Genomic DNA, 11,855 nt, shown 5'->3' with positions numbered 1-11,855 from the left:
ATACTAAAACACCAGGAATTATGTAAACTTGTCTATATTGAATGGTAAGACTTCCAGTTCCTTTCTGTTGCTTGTCCCTCATGAATGCTGGTATTTACCTTCAGGTAGGAGACAAGAAGATTAAAAACAATAGACCCACAGAACTGAAATTCTAGAATTGGCATCTACAATGCCACAAAAAATTGCTAGGTTCTACTCAAAAAGCAAAAAAACTTGTTAGAAGATTTTTAGAATTTTCTTTTTATCCTTTCATGCATGAAAATAAGTAAAACTAATGACACTGATGAATCCCCTACTTAGATGAACATTTGAGAGTCTCATTAAAATTAAAAATATATAGGAAACAAAGCAAACAGAAAAATTAGGCAAGTAGTAACTTTAGGAATGACAAAAAAAATATAAGGATATGTAATTAATAGTCACTTCTTGGCACAGTAACATAGTCTATCAACTAAAAGAACAAAGTAAGCAGTGAAAACCAAATCAGTCAAAAATTGTGATATATATATATATATATATATATATATATATATATATATTCAAAGAAAAAGAAAAGGGGAAGTAGTGGTGGTGAAGAGTACTAAACCTCATTTTTCGTTAGTATCAACTTAATAATTAGAAATTACCAAACAGCAGCATATTCAGAGAAGACTAACTTCCATCTTATCCCTAAGACACTGATTCCTCCACTGCCTGACAGATAAGCATTTTTATTAATTTTGGAGTTATTCTTATATTCTCTTAAAATATATATATTAAATATATATCCATACACATATGCCTCTCCTACTCTTTATTTAAAAAGTAGCATATTCTAAATGCTGCTCTGAACATTGATTTTTTTTCCATTTATATATCCTGAATGAAAGCATGACATCTCAGACTTTTTTGTAGTTTTGACATTGGAATCATGTGTATGTTTTACTTAACAAAAAAATATTAAATCAAAAAAGGAAGAAGAAAGTCAAATATAATTCTTAAAAACTGAAAACAAATGGAAATGAGTAAATCTACCTATGAAGTTAGGGCCATAATCACTTCAAGTGACTTTAAACACAGTAGAGTTTGACTATATCCTAATGGAAAAAAAAAAAAAACACACAACCAAAAAAATCTTAAACTATATTCAGTAGTCTTTTTCTTTTTTAAGATTTATTTATTAATTTGTGTGTGAAAGAGAGTGAGCAAGCATGTGTGCAGGGGAAGGCCAAAGGGAAAGGGAGAGAGAATCTCAAGCAGACTCCACACTGAGTGTGGAGCCCATGCAGGGCTCACTATCACCATCCTGAGATCACACCTGAGCTGAAACCAAAAGTCAGACACCTAACTTACTGTGCCACCCAGTAATCTTTTTCATTATTAGTAATGTTGGTATTATTGTTAATATGGAATATATGTGTGTATACACACACACACACACACACACACACACAAAGAGAAAGAGAGACAGATGAATTTGGGCCCCCAAATTGGACATTTGGCAATGTATGAAAGATCTGGAAACATTTTTGGCTGTCACAACTTAGGAAAGTGGAAAGAAAGGGGACTGGTGCTCCTAGCACCTAATAAGTAGAAGCCACAGAGGCTGCTAAACATTTTACACCCTACATAAACATCCTACAACGTACAGGATAGTCCCCTACACCAAAGAATCATCTGGGCTCAATGCAATGCCAAGGTTGAGAAATATATATAGATTAAGCAAATTAATATTTTAATGCAATAAGGAACCAAGATTTTAGGTATAAAAGATACAAAACAAAACAAAAAAGGTAAGTAACAACTCTGCACTTTTTAATTTGAATTGGATGTATCAGTATAAATACATGTATTTTTTTCTTTCTAAAAAGTGTATTTTCCTAGTTTTGTCCACTTACAATTTCTATAGGCAATGATAACCTAGTACTAATGAGCAACTATTATGCCCAGATTGTGGTTTCCAAATCATTTCCCACTAAAGGAAACAGGGTTTCTAGAGCAATAGTTATTTTATGTCTGGAGCAGGAAATTTATAAAATTAACCAAAGAATCCTCCGGCTAATGATATGACAATTTGAGCTTTAAAATAAATACTATATATTTGTTAACAATATGAGCTGATTAATATATATAAAAATGTTTAAAATATATAAATTTAGGGATCCCTAGGTGGCACAGCGGTTTGGTGCCTGCCTTTGGCCTAGGGCACGATCCTGGAGACCCAGGATCGAATCCCACATTGGGCTCCCGGTGCATGGAGCCTGCTTCTCCCTCTGCCTGTGTCTCTGCCTCTCTCTCTCTCTCTCTCTGTGACTATCATAAATAAATAAAAATTTATTTAAAAAAATATATATATATAAATTTAAAAAATAAAATATATAATTTATGTTACAAATATATAAGCACATATTCTTTTAAATGTCTTTCTATATATATTATTTGTATGCACTGAATAATATATTATTTATTTTAATGCTCATTATATAAATTTATAATGATTTAACTTGGCAAACTGGAGATTGCTAGGACACCAATCATTATTCTCAAAGTTTTTGAAGGAGGGGCACTGAGTGGCTTGGTCAGTTAAGCGTCTGATTCTTGGTCTCAGCTCAGGTCTTGATCTCAGGGTCATGAGTTCAAGTCCCTACTTAAAAAGAAAAAGTTTTGGGGATCCCTGGGTGGCGCAGCGGTTTGGCGCCTGCCTTTGGCCCAGGGTGCGATCCTGGAGACCCGGGATCGAATCCCACATCAGGCTCCCGGTGCATGGAGCCTGCTTCTCCCTCTGCCTGTGTCTCTGCCTCTCTCTCTCTCTGTGTGACTATCATAAAAAAAAAAAAAAAAAAAAAAGTTTTAAAGGAAAGGAGTCAAGTATTTCTCTTTCCTGACCTGTAAAAACTGTATTTCAGGGTGATCAAATAGTTACTGACAGAGTTCTTTTTTTTTATTTTTTAAGTAATCTCTACACCCCATGCGGGACTTGGACTCACAACTCTAAGATCAAGAGTTGTACAGTCCACTGACTGAGCCAACCAGGCACCCCTAGAATTCATATTTATGGGAGAAGTAAAGCTAATAAAAGCAGAAGGAACCTCCAATAAAATAATAGATCTAGCCAAAGATTATCAATGGCTGCTAAAAGCCTTAAGTGAAAGTTAATATGAATCTTCAAAATTAATGGATCCTGATTCACAACACATGAATCTATTCACCAATCTTTTTTTTATTTTTTATTTTTAAAGATTTTATTAATTTATTCATGATAGACACAGAGAGAGAGAGAGAGAGAGAGAGAGAGAGAGAGAGGCAGAGACAGGCAGAGGGAGAAGCAGGCTCCATGCAGGGAGCCCGATGTGGGACTCAATCCCAGGACTCCAGAATCACGCCCTGAACTGAAGGCAGGTGCTAAACTGCTGAGCCACCCAGGGATCCCCCTACCAATCTCTTTTTTAAAGGTTTTATTTGTTTTGAGAGAGAAAAGAGCAAGAGTGGGGGGAAGGGCAGAGGGAAAGGAGAATCTCAAGCAGACTCCATGCTTAGTGCAGAGCCTGACATGTGGCTCAATCCCACGAATTTGGGATCATAACCTGAGGTGAAATCAAGTCAAATGCTTAACTGACTGAGCCTCTATTCATCAATCTCAATATAAAAGTGAGATAAACCAATCTGATAAAGTGCAATATGACGTACACAGCTCCATCAACAAAATATCCTTGCCAAAGAACTGAACTTGATTACAATAAGGCCAGGTTATAGGGAAAATGGGAGATAGGAGTATGTAAAACAACATGAGGAAGCAAACTGCCAAATCCTGTATGTGAGACATTCTAGAGCAGGGGTTGGCAAAAAATAGCAATAGATTGTTTTTGTGCAGCCTGTGAGCCAGGAACGTTTTTTACATTTTTAAAGGGTGTTGAGAGAGAAAATATAAGACAGAGACCTTATCTAGCCCACAAAGCCTATTTATTATCTGGCTTTCTAAAGAGAAAAATTGCTGACCTTTATTCTAAAAGACAAATGACCTAGATTCTATACCAATAAAATGTGGGCGGGGGGGGGGAATGGGTTGCGGGCAAGGGGGAGGAGAACCTCTTATGAATTAAAACTAAGAGATATATCAACCAAATACAATGTGCTAATCTTTATCTAGATCCTGATTCAAATAAATGAACCATAAAAATATATTCTTGAGACAATCAAGGAAATAGGAACAGAACTAAATATCAGATGAGAGTAAGAAATTATTATTAATGTTATTAGGTGTGATAATAATATTGTGGTTATTTAAATAAATTTTGCTTGTTAGAGATATATACAATAGTATTTAAAGATGAAATGTAAAATAGTTCACAAACTAAACCAAAACGAAACTGGGGGAGACAGATAAATAAATCTGGCAAAATGCTGAACACTGTTGAAGCTAAGTATGAGGATTCCTTATATTCTATTTTTGTCTGTTTGAAAATGACTATGATAAACATTGTTAAAGTATATTTATTTAGAAATAAAGGTCAATGCTAAAAGAAATAGCTAAGTAAATTGAAATGAAAATAATTCCCTAAATGAGGTAAAATGTGAGGTTAGATGATGGGACTGTCATAAGCCTTGTATTTCTATGTTTTTAAAAAGCAAGTACATGTATTACTTTGAGAAAAATTAAAAATGCATATTAAAAAGTAAAGAAATAATATAAAAGGAAAATAATAACAGTAGTATTAGGTTACAGAAGCAAATTGTAACCCAAATTTTCATTACTTTCACCAAGATTAACTGTAATATGATCCTAGGAAGTTTAGATCTTACCCATTCTGCAGACGAGAGGCAAATTATCTTTATAAAGTTTTAATTCCCTTATTTCTGTATAAAAACACTTGAAGCTTAGGCTGTCCAAACTAAATCCAGTCCCAAACTGGTAATAACGATGGAGACAGCTTCAACTTTGCATCTAATTGCCAGTCATTCTCTCTCTCTCTCTCTCTTTTTTTTTTTTTTAAGATTTTATTCATTTATTTATGAGAGACAGGCAGAGACACAGGCAGAGAGAGAAGCAGGCTCCATGCAGGGAGCCTGACGTGGGACTCGATCCCAGGTCTCCAGGATCATGCCCTGGGCTGAAGGCGGCACTAAACCGCAGAGCCACCTGGGGTGCCCTAATTGTAAGTCATTCTCATAAGTGCATAAAGAAAGAACAAGGCATATAAATATCCAATGATCACAAGGCAAGCCATCTTTGTTTAAGATATGATTCACTGCATTGATCTAATAGCAGGTACTATCAGTTTATCCTATTTCTAGACACTAAAACTACCCTTATCAGCAAATTCAGTTGTGTTTTGCTTTTGTTCTTTCTTCATGGCTGACATACTGTTACCTAAAATAATAATATTCTTCTCTACATCATTAGCTCTATAATGGTTTCTCTAGATTCAACCCCAGGTAACTTAAAATTCACATAATTAGATACTTTTTAATTTTTATATTCAGTTTTCTTCTAAGTCCCTGCCTATAAACAAACGTATTGTAATTTGAGTGCCAACATACATAAGGCAAAACTACAGCTTCAGTGATTAAAAAAAGAGAAAAAAAACCTTAAAATAATTTAAAAAATAAAAAGGGGAAAAAATTGAACTAAATTGCCCATAAAATTTTATAAATACAAAAGAGGGCATGAAGGTTAGCAAAGTTCAGACTTCTCTGACTACACGAGATAACCTAACCTCCATTTCACTTATCCTTTAAAGTCTCCCCTTTTCCAATCATGCTATGCTTAAGTTTTGCCCCATGAACATGTCATACTAATTTTACTCTCCAAACTTTTATGATTTGGTTTTCTTTTAATGTTATGTTTTTCTCATTTTTACTTATTTATTTTATTTATATTAAAAAATATTTTTAGAAAGAGTGCACACACAGCAAGTGGGGGCGGGGGGGGGGGGAGAGAGAGAGAGAGAGAGAGAATCTTAAGCAGGCTCCACACCTAGTGCAGAGCCCAACAAAGGGCTCAATGTGGGGCTCCACCTCACAACCCTGAGATCATGACCTGAGCCAAAATCAAGAGTTTGGCACTTAACCACTGAGCCACCGAGGCACCCCTGTTCTCATTTTTAAAATAAATCTAAAGAATCTACAAATCTTACAGGAAAACAACTTTAATGCCAAGGTCGCTTAAAATTTTTTTCCAAAAACTTTCTCTATCTTGTTATTCCTTTTATAATCCTCCTCTTAAAATTTTTAAGGTATTTTCTGTCTGATTCCCTTATTTGCTAAAAAACGCTTCATATGCAATTTAAGATTTCAACAATATCTCATGTGACTCTGCCCTTTTTAACCTGACCTGAATAAATCCTCTACATTTACTTTGAAGGTCTTGAAATATTTTATTTATTTATTAAAGATTTATTCTTATTTATTTGAGAGAGAGTGAGCACATGAGCAGGGGGAGGGGCAGAGGGAGAGAGAATCCCATGCAGACTCCTTGCTGAATGTGAGCCCCATGCGGGACCCTGAGACCATGACCAGAGATGAAATTAAGAGGCAGACACTCAACCAACTGAGCCTCTCAGGTGCCCAAAATAAATATTTAAAACAGCAAAAGCAGTAAGAAAAAAAAAATCTCTCCAAATATAGCTCTATACCAATCAATTCATGAGTTATTACATGAAGAATAAGATAGCCCTACTTTTGGTGGATTAAGTCTCAGAAATCAAATATATAACCAGTATGTTTTAAGACTCCAAATCACTGTGGTAGACATAAAGTAGAAAGTTAGGTAAAAAATGGAGGTCGATCTATAATGGCTATGAGTGGTGGGGAGCATTTATTAGAAATTGAGTTCCAAGTTAAATAACAGAACCAGAATAGGTAAGAACCCTCATAATTAAAGGCAAAGATGTGAAGAGTTTCACAACACTAGAGACATTAAATGTTGCCACTCCTGTACTTAAATACTGACTAAAAGGCAGGAACACACCTATGTCATATAGGCACATAAAGGAAAAAGGATCTTTATGTAATTCAGAATGGCTCTGGATAATGTCCAGTGAGGGCTGAGAAAAGAAGTCACATAAAAGACATTTCCTAAAGGAACAGGAAACAAACAATAAAGAGGAGCTAAGGAGATAACAGAATCTTTTAGAGAGGAGCAAAATGAAAGACATTTCCAAGAAGGGTGATCCATGGGATAAAATATAGCAGAGGAACTTCCTGTTTCAATATGGTCAAATTAAACATCTCTGTCTCCTCTCCTCTCTCTGCAAATATGAAGAAGAACATAAAGAAAATATATCTTCAGGGAAACTAAAGGCAGCTAAACTCCAACTCCAGAAAATAAAGAGCAGGGGATAGATCGGACCAGGTAGGAAAGAAACATGGAGAATGTGGCTGTTCTCTCCTATCTCAGACAGAAAGCTGAATAGTAACAGAGTTTCCTCCAAACAGGAGGCACACTCTATGGGCAGAATGAATTAGTTATTTTTTGCAACAGTGGGATCCAGATGTATTGGGACTGGTAGCAGGAACATAATGGTCTTCATCTGGCCATACGAAATGGTAGGGAAAACAAAGCTAAATAAGAAGATGCAAACAGTCATTATTCTTATATAAGCAATCTGTTTGCATAGCAGAATAGAAGAGATACTGTATGCAAGAGGAAGCATGCAACTAATAATCTTTGATTCAGAAAAAGTGAAGGGCAAACCAATGCTCAGTACAAAAACTTGAATGATAAAGGAGGCTGGTAAGAGTGACAAGGGCTTCCTATTTACTCAGAGCATTTTTCTGGACAATCTTCAATACTCTTCTGTAAATAGTGGGTCCAGCAAGAAATAACCTCATTTAAAGATGAGTGACAATGATTGTAAAAGGAATCTGCATCAGCTCTATACAATAATGCTAATTAGAACCAAAAAACATGAATATACAAGTTGAAATGAAAAACTGATACTGACTGATCAATAGACCACAAAAGTTCTAAAGATTTAAGGAAAAAGAAACCTACAGGCCTTGAAGGCAAACAAATCAAATAATCTATGAGGGGAACCAATCAGGCTTCAGATGTCTCCATGAAATAGTCAAAGCCAGGAGATAGCAGAGGATTATCTAAAGTCTTCAGGGAACTGTCTACCAAAAAAGTACGGCTCAAGAATTTTACACACAGCCAACTATTAACCAAATAATAAAGGGTAAGAAATATTTTCTTATGTGCAAAAACTCAAGGACTCTAGTTTCCACTAAATTTATAAATTCCATGAGGACAGGACTTTGTTTTGTACACTGTAACATGCTAATGCCCCAAACAGTATTTTACTTTTATTGTTAGAACTATAAATTTTGTCTTTATTGTTACAACATAATCTACAAGATATAAAAAGATAAATGATAAATCTTTCTTTTATATCTTCCACTTGATCGTTGACGTATATATAAAAGCTACTGATTTTTATTTGTTAATTTGATATCCTGCCATCTCACTGGATTCTTTTACTATTTGTTATACCTTTTCAGTTGATTCTCTTGTGTTTTTCAGGAATACAATTTTACCTTAAACTAAAGATGAATTTATAGATTCCTTTCCAATGACAAACTGAAAGCACAGTGATGAAAGCACTGAGATAATGTATAGTACTGATTTTTTTTCTCTTATCTAATACTTAGGTATAAACTTAAGAAATATACAAAAGCTATAAAGGGAAAAGTTGGAAAGCATTTCTGAAGGATACAAAGTAGATATGAACAAAAACAGAGCAAGTTCTTTAATAGAAAATCTCAACATTCTAAAGATGTCAAATCTATGAAAGTTAATTTGTGGAATTAACTTTCAAAATGGAAAGAAACTGAAACAAAATCTAAGTGTGAAACAAACAGACTTTTAAATTATTACACATCTGTGAAATACTGAATGAACAAGGAAATAAAACTAAAACTACAATCACAAAGGAAAAAGAGAGTTTAAGGATCACAGAGGAACAATAATCCTGAAAGTGAGGCTTTAAACAAATTAAAGAAGGTTGGCATCCTGAAATCAGATGGAACTACCAGCCCCTTAAAATTTGGAAAAGGAGATAGTTCCAGTATAGGAACAATATAGTATTTGGAAATGTCATAGTAATCCAATCCATTCATACCATTTGTCCCCTTAGAACACTACAGCCTTTAAGAAAATCTTGGAAAATGTGAAATGGTATCAACCACATGAACAATTGTCCTGTGGCTTTCTCATTCAGAGCTGCTTTTTACTTATTCACCTGGACAGTGCCTCCCAAGCATTTCTTCCTCTATCACCCATGGCTCCTCTTCCTGCTCCAACTTGAAGATCACATCTGGTTTGGTGACTTGATAACCTATTATAGGAAACAGCAAAGGACTTGGATGTCAATGCTGAAGACAACCATTGACACCTTGGGCTGAGTCTTAGTGGCTTGAGGGCCCATGAAGGATGAGGACAAAGGAATTTCCAAAGTGAGACAAAGTAATTAGGCTTTACCCTGAATATGAATACATACAATCATGTGAAGAAAAGGAAGGCTAAATTCACCTGGCAAGTTAAAGTCTTCATAAACTTCAAAAATGGAAAGGAATTCCATGAAAAATTGCAAAGCTACCCTTACCCACTGTGACTAGGTTGCTGTAGTTCTCTAGCATCACATCCCGGTACAAGTTCCTCTGAGCAGGTTTCATGTGCTGCCATTCCTCCTGGGTGAGGTCCACAGCCACATCCTTAAATGTCACTGTCTCCTGTAAAAACCAATACTAATTAATATGAAGTCATCAAACTTAGATGCAGTGGTCAAAATATGTAAGAACTTATGTAGCTAGTATCCAGGGATCAGAGTTCATTAAGAACTTTTAATCTTCATGTTTACCTAATCTTGTATTACACTGTGAAAGAAAACAAATCATTGTAGAAATATGCTGTAAGATGTTGACTTTTAACTTAGCAAACTTAAGCATTCATCATCTATTATACAGGAAACTGAAGATAATGGTCACTGATTTGTACTGGTTTGTGACAGAATTGAAAGAGTTAGACATGACTCACAGGTAACGGTCTCAGAACCTATCCAAGTGACTGTGTGGCCTAGTGAGAAAGGGAACATGGAGAAAGTTGGGATGGAAGAGAAATAAGGCAGGAAGAATGAGGAGAGGTATGAAAATCTGAATGTGCAAAATTTGAAATTTCTATAGAACTTCCAGATGGAAATATCCAATATGCAGTTAGAGGTATGAAGAAAGATAAGAATTAGCCATCAACCTAATATTGACAGCTGAATCCATGGCTGAAGGATAGGAGTAATTGTAGAAAACATACATAGTAAGTAAAGGGCCAAGGACAGAATCAAAAGTCAAGCATCAAAGAAAGGGACTCAGGTTTTTGTTTCTTGTTTAGTTATAATTAGAGGATGAGAAATGACAGCAATGTAACAGAGGCCAAGAAACAAATGATAAATTTCTGGAAAAGAATGTTACTTAGTCACATATATCTAACTCTTCCCCTCCATTTAAAAACTTCAATATTCAGATCATGAAATAAGGAAAAAATCTTTAAGGCTCTAAGGAAAAAAAAACACACATATTTCACATTTGGGAGAATTCAGTACAAATGAGGAGTGCCTGGGTGGCTCAATCAGTTAAGTATCTGCCTTGGGCTCAGGTCAGGATCCTAGAGACCCGGGATCAGGCTCCCTGCTCAGTGGGGAGTCTGCTTCTCCATCTCCCTCTGCCCTTCCCCTACTCATGCTCTCACTGAACATATGCATAAGTAAACAAAAATAAAAACTCTTAGAGAAAAAGGGGTGAGAATCAGTATCCAGAATTATTACAATATATAAGGTAAGTGTTCAGTTTTTTAAAAAAATTACAACAGGAAAATAAACTGGAGAGGGAAATCCATACACTGATAAAAAGCAACAGAAATTGCTTGTGAAAGGGCTCAGATATCAGGTTTAACACACTAAAACTTCAAAGCATTCATTATAAACATAGCTAAAGAAAACAACAATCAAAGAAAGGACAGTATGTATACTTTTTGGATACAAAGCAAGATAGCTAGATGGTCCCATGAATACTAGATAACTATCAAATCATCCTAAAATATCCCAGAAATAGATCTGAAGATTGGTAGAACAAACTCTACAACTAAAGGTAAAGAGGCCATCAAAGAAAATAGGAACTGTGGAGACACAGATTGGAGAGCCCCTGTAGTAGTGAGGGAGCTGTAGTCACAAAGAAGGGCAAGAGACAGAAAAGCACACAGGGGAGCACATGGGGAAAATAAATCACCACAGCAACTGGCTTGGACAGAGAGGGCCTAAATTTGATGAGTTCTTGCAACCAGTAGACATAAGGCCCAGAGTTTTAAAGGTCAGCATGTGTGGCTCAGGAGAGTTTGGAGGACTTTGGGGCTACTCCTGGAAAAAAGGCAGGATAAACAGACATACAGTGTGAAAAGAGTAATCTGAAGAGCGCCGGGGGCACACAATGGGGAAGTTAGTTGCTCATCTTGCGGTGTGTCCCAGAGAGGCAGCATTTACAGAAAGGCCCACCTGGGAACAAAGGAACTGTCCAACACCATTTTCCTCTCCAATTTATCAGTATAAGCATAGGGCCACCTACAGAAACCAATGCAGTGCCCACACTAGCTACCTAACTTGCTTACACTAAGCCTGCCCCCTCTGTGCTCCAGAAGAACTGCCCTTCCCGGTCATACTTGCCTCAGTCCCAGTTTGGTGGGTCCCTACCCCCAGAAGACCAGCTCAAACCCCTGCAAACATGGTCTCTCTTGACCTGGGAGTACCATGAGGCCTTAGTTCCTGTGGCAGTGGCAATAGGTCTCATTTCACAAAGAGATTAGAGCACGCCTAGTTAAAACAAACCACATTTGG

The 11,855-nt window shown here is 36.1% G+C and overlaps 1 protein-coding gene across 12 annotated transcripts in view; it reads right to left on the bottom strand.

Moving 5' to 3' along the window:
* ZNF568 (zinc finger protein 568) overlaps nt 1–11,855 on the bottom strand; it is an 80,911-nt gene that overhangs the window by 48,056 nt on the left and 21,000 nt on the right. For all 12 annotated transcript variants that reach the window (XM_049109951.1, XM_049109972.1, XM_049109973.1 and 9 more), the window contains 2 exons: nt 9,582–9,708; nt 9,219–9,314 (listed from right to left, as the gene is read on the bottom strand). In XM_049109951.1, coding sequence (XP_048965908.1) covers nt 9,219–9,314; nt 9,582–9,708 — 223 coding nt within the window. The remainder of the gene's footprint in view (nt 1–9,218; nt 9,315–9,581; nt 9,709–11,855) is intronic.

Source organism: Canis lupus, chromosome 1 (assembly GCF_003254725.2).
Source record: "Canis lupus dingo isolate Sandy chromosome 1, ASM325472v2, whole genome shotgun sequence".
NCBI classification, from domain to species: Eukaryota; Metazoa; Chordata; class Mammalia; order Carnivora; family Canidae; genus Canis; species Canis lupus.
Note: the sequence above shows the minus strand (reverse complement) of the source record. Positions and strands in the feature narration are given on the sequence as shown.